The sequence below is a fragment of the Sminthopsis crassicaudata genome, chromosome 4 (genome assembly GCF_048593235.1).
Source record: "Sminthopsis crassicaudata isolate SCR6 chromosome 4, ASM4859323v1, whole genome shotgun sequence".
NCBI lineage: Eukaryota > Metazoa > Chordata > Mammalia > Dasyuromorphia > Dasyuridae > Sminthopsis > Sminthopsis crassicaudata.
Genome location: NC_133620.1, coordinates 30,316,896 through 30,324,735, shown reverse-complemented (window position 1 = coordinate 30,324,735; position 7,840 = coordinate 30,316,896). Strand labels below are relative to the sequence as shown.

At 61.1% G+C, this 7,840-nt stretch overlaps 1 protein-coding gene across 10 annotated transcripts in view; it reads left to right on the top strand.

Moving 5' to 3' along the window:
• The window catches only part of PTPRF (protein tyrosine phosphatase receptor type F), an 81,361-nt gene extending 74,747 nt beyond the window's left edge, over positions 1 to 6,614 (top strand). For all 10 annotated transcript variants that reach the window (XM_074266178.1, XM_074266174.1, XM_074266177.1 and 7 more), the window contains 7 exons: positions 2,637 to 2,922; positions 3,570 to 3,748; positions 3,930 to 4,056; positions 4,210 to 4,335; positions 4,480 to 4,634; positions 4,734 to 4,869; positions 5,139 to 6,614. In XM_074266178.1, the coding sequence (XP_074122279.1) occupies positions 2,637 to 2,922; positions 3,570 to 3,748; positions 3,930 to 4,056; positions 4,210 to 4,335; positions 4,480 to 4,634; positions 4,734 to 4,869; positions 5,139 to 5,207 (1,078 nt within the window). In that variant the 3' untranslated portion in view covers positions 5,208 to 6,614. The remainder of the gene's footprint in view (positions 1 to 2,636; positions 2,923 to 3,569; positions 3,749 to 3,929; positions 4,057 to 4,209; positions 4,336 to 4,479; positions 4,635 to 4,733; positions 4,870 to 5,138) is intronic.
• The last annotated feature ends 1,226 nt before the right edge of the window (positions 6,615 to 7,840 follow it).

The following is a 7,840-nucleotide window of genomic DNA, read 5'->3' as shown; positions in this document are numbered from 1 at the left end:
TTTTTTATTCATCTTTGCAGCTTATCTTTTCGGAGTGATCTGCTCCTATCCTTTATCCATTTAATCAGTTGGAGTTACTCCTCTTGGACTAAGACATTTGTTTCCTGTACAATCTGGGGAACATGACCTTTGTCAGTGATCTATCCACATTGATTCTTCTCATGTAGGGAAAAAAACCCTTTAAAATTTCACGAAGTCATAGTCTCTTTATCAGCACAGCTCAGTGGGAAGAGCACTAGGTTTAGAACCAAAGGATCAGGGTTCAAATCTTACTTGTTTGTTCTGTGATTTTAGCCAAGTCACTTAACCTTGTGAGATCTTGATTTCCCCATCTGTAAAATAAGAGGATTGACTTAAACAAATCTCTTGAACTCCTTCAATCTATGAATTTTTATCATTCTACCTTTGGTTCAGATTCTTCCCTCCCCCGAGTTGTGGAAGTTACCTACTTCTTCTGTTCTTGGATTGTTTAAAGATGTGAGCTTTCGTATTTCATATGGATATAGAGCTGCTTATAGTAGATGGTGATGAGTTTCTGCCAGGCCGCTTTCTAGTTTTCCCTGTGGTTCTTGTTCCTGTCAAAAAAGAAGTCGTCATCGTCGCCCCCCGCCCGCCATAGTTGGAGTTTTTGAGTTTTCTGAATGCTGGATGACTGTCCTCTTATTTCTCTGTCCACTGATTAGCCCAGTGCCCGATGCTGATGCTTGTTGATTGTTTAATATTTAACTTGTTCTACTGAAATCTCCTTTTCTATTTTTAACTAAATGCTTCTACAGATTGTGCAATGTTCTCTTCTGCTTTTCCTTATTGCTTTTTAAAACCTCTTGACCTTTTGTACTTTTGCATGAAGTCTGATGATATTATCAAACTCTGTGAAGTCAGTATTCTGCTTGATATGGCATCCAATCTTTCAGTAATGCTTAGTGTAATCATCGTTGTTAATATTGGTGCAACCTAACCATGAGCAATGAACTTCCAGTTATTTAGCTTCCTTTATTTCAGACAAGGGCCACCAGGAAGCATCTTCTGTGAGCCAGGCCGCTGTCCTTGGTGCTACACACATAAAGATAAAAAACAAAAACATAACTCACCTTCTGTGAGGGGAACTCGGCATGATTCAAACATGGATAGTCGATAAACTTTTATTAAAACTTATTCTGTGCCAGGCATCGTGCCAAGTGCCAACAGGCAAAAGACAGTCCTTGCCTTCGAGGAGCTTTCAGTCTAACGAGGGAGACAGCAAGTGAACAAATATGTAGACACAAGCCAGGTACAGGAAAAATAAGAAATAATTCAAAGAGAAATTTCATTAGAATTAAGCGGGCTTGAGAACAGCCTCCTTTGAGTTAGGAATTAAAATTCCTTTTAGTTAAGAATTAAAAGAGAAGCCAAGGAGCTCAGTAGTCCGAACAGAGGAGGGAGAGCATTCCAGGCTCGGGGCACAGCTCGAGTAAGTGCTGGGAGTTGAGAGACGGATCAGCCAGGAGGCCGGCGTCACAGGATGCCCGGTGTGAGAAGGCTGGAAGTGGGCTGGGCTGGGGGCCGAGGATGGGGAGCATGTGGAGTCGCAGAGCATTTTGTCTCCTGGAAGGACTAGGGAGACACTGCAGTTTCTTGAGTAGCGGGAGGTGATGCAATCAGACGGGGTACTTTGCAAGTCACTGTGGCTGAATGGAGGCTGGACCAGGGAGGGGGACGGGGAGGCTCGGGGCCCCCGCAGCTGTTGCAGTAGTCTAGGTGTGAGCTGCTGAGGGCGAGTGTGAGCAAAGACCAGGAGCCGTCCAGGTGGAGGCTGGGAAGTGAGGGCTGGAAGGCCGAGGAGCTCTGTGAGAATGGGCTTGCCGGGAGCAGTGCAGGCTCCGGGAGGCTCTTGGCCAGACCAGCCAGGACAGCCAGGAGGCTGTGACCAGCACTGCCAGCTTGAGCTGCTCTTGAAAGCCCCTTTTGCTCACACTCTGCAAGCTGGGCTAGGAATCTGATGCCCAGGTCCAGTGGTCCCAGAGCTCCAGGATAGCCAGTTCCTCCGTCCAGTTAGTTTGGCCTCCACTGGACAAGACCCCCCCCCCCCCGCTCTCCCAAAAGAGACTTGAAGACTTGCTGTGTCGGGGAGCTCATCTCCTCCTAAAGTGGGCAGCCCTGCGCTGGATTAGGAGACGCTGCTCTCCCTCGGTGCCCTTGTTGTGGCCTCGGCCGGGGCAGGATGGGGCGAAGCCTCTGACACGTAACAGTCCATGTTTCTTTGTCTCCTGAGTCTTCTCTCTGGGCTGCACATCTGGATTCCCTGAGTGATGATGCCCCAAAGTGAACGCAGCCCGCCCAGGACCGTCACCTCCTTGGGCTGGAAGCTCTGGCTCTCCTCTTGAGTCTGGGGCCCTCGGGTTTTCTTGGTGGTCTCGTCACTGCCATTTCACTGGGCTTGCGTTCCACTAGGACCCCCAGATCTTTTTAGCCCTGCCTCCCCAATCCTTGTATTGGGTTGGCTTCTTGATCCCAAGTATGAGACTTCACACCTTTTCTCCCTGCCCAGAACCCGGGGCTGTAGGGCTGGGCGTGTTTGAGGCTGGTCTGGGGTAAGCGTCCCGGGCCAAGGGAGCCGGGACCAGAGGAGCCTGAGCCCGGCCTTGTGTGTCCCCTAGTGCTGGCGTGGGCCGGACCGGCTGCTTCATCGTCACGGACGCCATGCTGGAGCGCATGAAACACGAGAAGACCGTGGACATCTACGGGCACGTGACCTGCATGCGCTCGCAGCGCAACTACATGGTGCAGACAGAGGACCAGTACGTCTTCATCCACGAGGCCCTCCTGGAAGCGGCCACGTGCGGCCACACGGAGGTGCCGGCCCGAAGCCTCTACGCCCACATCCAGAAGCTGGGCCAGGTGCCCCCCGGGGAGAGCGTGACCGCCATGGAGCTGGAGTTCAAGGTGAGAGGGGCGCCGGGGCGGGGGCGAGGAAACCCGCTCTCAGCTGGAAGGTGCCGGAGGCAGGATGGGCTCCCACCCTCGTCTTGCTTCTGGTTCTGCCTTCAACGGCTAAGCAGGAGGCGTCTCATCCCCTTGCCAACAGTGAACACCCCTCCGCTGGCCCCCTCCCCTCAGGCTGAACACCCCGGTTCATTCAGCCGATCCCCCTTCTAGGAGAGCCCTTCCCCAGCCTGGCCGCCGACCTGACCACAGCCCCCGGTGCCGCCTGAGCGCCGTGGGGGGCCCTGCCTGCGGCTCCCTCCCATGGAGGACCAGGGCTTGCTCTCTGGGTGGCGGGGCCCCGCTGCTGGCTCGGCTGGTGCCCTCGGAGCCTTCCCCGTCTCGTCCCGCTGGAGTTCTCCGATCCCCAGGGTGACGCGGCCTTTGCCGCTCTTGCGTTCTGTCTTGGGGGGCCCGGCCGATGCCCTGGGGCGGCGCCATCTCTTGGGACGCCAGGCCCGGGAGCCTGTGGCTGCCGTTGTCAAGGTGGTGAATGTCCCCTCCCCCTCCCCCTGTGGCTCCCGAGGGTCTCCCCGCCCGGCGCCCTCTCACCCCAAGGCCCCGCCTGCAGCCCGGGCGATCCCCGACCCGCCCTCTTGACCCCACAGCTGTTGGCGAGCTCCAAGGCTCACACGTCACGATTCATCAGCGCCAACCTTCCCTGCAACAAGTTCAAGAACCGGCTGGTGAACATCATGCCGTACGAGCTGACCCGAGTGTGCCTGCAGCCCATCCGGGGCGTGGAAGGCTCCGACTACATCAATGCCAGCTTTATCGACGGCTACAGGTGGGTGGGGGTGGGGCCCCGGGGAGGGCCTGCGGGGGAGGGGGCGGCCTTGAGGGCCCCATGAAGGACTCAGATTCTCACGTCCGACCTCGATGGGAGAAACACTTCACGGGTCAGTGGGGGGGTCGGGTGCAGGCCCTGGCACAGGCGCCGTGCGAGTGACCCGCTCTCCCTGCCCCAGGCAGCAGAAGGCCTACATCGCCACCCAGGGGCCGCTGGCCGAGAGCACGGAGGACTTCTGGCGGATGCTCTGGGAACACAACTCCACCATCGTGGTGATGCTGACCAAGCTTCGCGAGATGGGGCGGGTGCGTCTCACGCCCCCTCCCCCCCGCCGGCCTCCTTTAGGTCCCGAGCCCCGGGCCCCTCTCTGCCCCCAGACTTCCCCCTCCCCCCAACCCCGCGACTCTGCCTCGGCCCCAGGCCCTGATCGGGTCTCTGACCCCGCTGCCTTCCCCCAGGAGAAATGCCATCAGTATTGGCCGGCTGAGCGCTCCGCCCGCTACCAGTATTTCGTGGTGGACCCCATGGCCGAGTACAACATGCCCCAGTACATCCTCCGGGAGTTCAAGGTCACGGATGCCAGGGTAGGTGCCTGGGGGCGAGCGGGTCAGGCCTCCTGTGACCCCCCCAAGAGAAGTCGGGCCCCGCCCACAGGCTTCCTTCCCCCCAGCCCCAGTCTTTTCACTGGGGGCCGGGGCCTCCTGTCACACCCTCCCCCGCTCCCTCAGGACGGCCAGTCGAGGACCATCCGCCAGTTCCAGTTCACAGACTGGCCCGAGCAGGGCGTGCCCAAGACGGGCGAGGGCTTCATCGACTTCATCGGGCAGGTGCACAAGACCAAGGAGCAGTTTGGGCAGGACGGGCCCATCACCGTGCACTGCAGGTGGGTGCTGCGGGGGAGGGGCCGCGGGAGGGGCAGAGGGGCCGCGGGAGGGGGGAGGGGGGGAGGCAGAGGTCCCAACCCGGAGCTGCTGCCTTGCAGCGCGGGGGTCGGCCGCACGGGCGTGTTCATCACGCTGAGCATCGTCCTGGAGCGCATGCGCTACGAGGGGGTGGTGGACATGTTCCAGACCGTGAAGACCCTGCGTACACAGAGACCCGCCATGGTGCAGACAGAGGTACGGGAGCATGGGGGTCCGCTGGGGGGCTGGCCCCGATCCAACCAGAGGAACCCTGGGGGTCAGTGCTGACGTCAACAGAGAAATGAGCAGGCTTGGAAAAGGCCGGGGTCCTAATGGCCGGGGGGCAGGTAGGAGTCCGCGTGGGGCCTGGGCTCGTGGCGTCCCGTTAGGTGGGGGGCTCGGCCAGAGAGCTGGGCCGGGCGGGGAGGGAGCCCGGGCGCGCCTGCCTCGCGGGAGTGACCGGGCCCGCTTCCCCCCGTGCCCAGGACCAGTACCAGCTGTGTTACCGAGCGGCGCTGGAGTACCTGGGCAGCTTCGATCACTATGCAACGTAACCTCCGCTCGCTCCCTCAGTCCTCACCCGCATCCCCGTCCCGTCCTGGGGCCCGGCAGGGGCGTCGGAGCCGCTCTGAGCCATAGAGACCACGGGCCCGGGCTCAGACCACAGCGCCCCAGGACCACCCCCCACGCCCCAGAGCCAAACGAGTCGGGGGGGCGGCTGCGCCCCCACCTCATGCTGCTTCTCCCCCGGCGGGCGGGCGGGCGAGGCTCCTTTTGTACTCAGTTCAAGTAGGGGTAGCTGGGCGGGTTTTGTAACCTTCTGATTTCCCTCCTCGGTGGGCGGTGAAGGGTCTGCGCTCGGCGGGGGGCTTTCTCACTCTTGATCCTTTTCTTTGTGTTTACTCTTCTTGATACAAATATACAGAAGATGCCTTTCCTCCTGGGGAGCCCCTCGGGGAGCAGCCTCCCAGCCAGGTCCTGGCGGCGGGCGGCCCGGGAGGAGCTCGGGCTCCCCGCAGCTGCAGGGGCCGCCGCTGATTTTGTTCTTTTTCCTTTGGTTTTCCTTAAAGGCCTTTTTTTAGGTGCCACAGCTGTTGGGGGGAGGGGAGGGAGGGCAGGGGGGGCCTGGGGAGAAGGGAAATCTCAGCGCCAATCATCTATTCCAATGCGTGTTTCAGAATTACAGCCTGGTACTGCTGAAGCGTCTGGGGAGACCCCGGGAGGGCGTTCCCGGCACCCCCGGGTTTGCAGAGATTAAAAATACCCTCCCGCCTCCACACAGGAGAGGCGGGAGCCGGAGCGCCCGGCCTGCTCCGGGCGCCCGCCTCGCTCTGGGAGCCCGGCCTGGTCCCGGGGCCCGGCCTGCTCCGGGCGCCCGCCTCGCTCTGGGAGCCCGGCCTGGTCCCGGGGCCCGGCCTGCTCCGGGCGCCCGCCTCCTCTCGCTGCCCTCTGCTGCCCCGGGCTGGGCGGGCAGCGGGGCCGGACCGGGACAAGGGCCAAATGATCAGGGGAGTGTCCGGAGCAGAGGGAAGAGCACAATTCCGAGCCCAGCCCCCACCCTGGGCGCCCGGGCCGGCCGGAAGCACACTTGTCCCCTGGGACGCGGGGGTCCCGCCCCGACCTGTAGCTGTTTTCTAGGAGTTCATCATCACAGCCAACGTTCGACTTCAGGGTGTCCTCATGAACCAATGTGGCCAGACTACTGGACTCGGTGTACCTAGTCGCATCCCCTCCCCCTCCTCCTCCTCGCTCAGGGGCGCACCTGGGCCCGCCCGGCCAGCGGGGGGTGGGCACTCGGGTCACTCTGTGGGAGGATCCCAATGTCCATTTCTGCCTTGTGGGTGTAGTGCTGTTGGGTGGGTGCGCGCTGTATGCCACGCGTCTGTTTTCTACTTGTTATGAGACTGCGGCGTCATTGCATAATTCTGGATGTTAATAAATTTGAATAATCGGGTTTCATACACGCGGGGCTCCGGCTCTTCTGTCTACCGGCCCCCCCCTTCCCGAAGGCCCCCATGGGGAGCTCTCCCAAAAACAAGGGGCACTAGCCCAGAAGGTGGTCCATCCCCCACCCTGAAAACTCTGAGGGGGGAAGGGAAGCCCAAGAGGCCCCCATGTGGGGGCTCCCAGGTGGCTGCTAGCTCCGAGGAGGGGTTCACCCCCCAGGGGACCCTGTTAGGCCGGGAGCCAACGCCATGGACAGGCCACGGGCTCTGGGGAAACCCCTGCTCCTCTGGGGGCCCGCCAGCCTGGCCCATCAAAACTCCCACAGCTCTTTCCCCAGACAGCGATCTGGGAGAGAGCAGGTGGGCCCGGGAGGGCGCAGCAGCAGGCGGAGGGAGGCCCGGTGGGCTCGGAGCTTGGGGAGCGTTTGGACCCAGAAGGTTAGAATCTTTAGAACCAAGCGAGCCCCTCGGGATGCGGCTGCCCCTTGTAACAGCGGCTTGGACAAAGCCCAGAGTACACGGTCGCTCAGGTTGCGGAGGACCCAGAACTGGGGGGATGATGCCCTGCATTGGGGGAGGGGTGCACAAGTCGGGTTGGGGGGCCCCAGTGGACAGTCAGATGAAGCCAAGTTGTGAGCCCCAATGTGGGTGGGAAGAGGGGGGGCCAGGCTACCCAAAGGGGGCTGAGACAAGCCCTCCCAGGAAGCGGGAGCTCCCCCGGCGGTCTCCAAGCACAAATCGGGTTCCTGCCAGAGGAATCGAGGGGTCAGCGGGCACGTGCGGGCAGGGGCCCTGGGACGGGGCTCCGGGAGAGTGGGAGCGGGCTCAGGACGAGACATCAGCCCTGGCGTTGGCAACAGGGACGCTCCCGCTGACTCCCTCGGGACGCTTCTCCCGCGTTCGGGCCCAGCTGCCAGAATGGCCCGTCCCAGACGAGGAGGGCCCCCGGGCCAGTGACGGCTGCCACATGCGGCGCCATCCCCAGGCCCCCGGCTGGGCCCCTCCCCCCATCCGGGATCCCCTCTCCCGCCCGTGTTTATCCTGTCTCTGGCTGGCCTGGACCACAGGGGATCCTCCCTTCCCTTTCTCAGCATCCCCAGCCCTCGGAGCCGCGCCTGGCACACAGGAGGCGCTCAATAAATGATGGTTGTCGACAGAGAGAGACCGCTGCAAGTCCCGCCTCGGGCAGTCGTTAAACGTGTGACCCCAAAGTCACCTACCTGCTCTGGACCTCAGTTTCC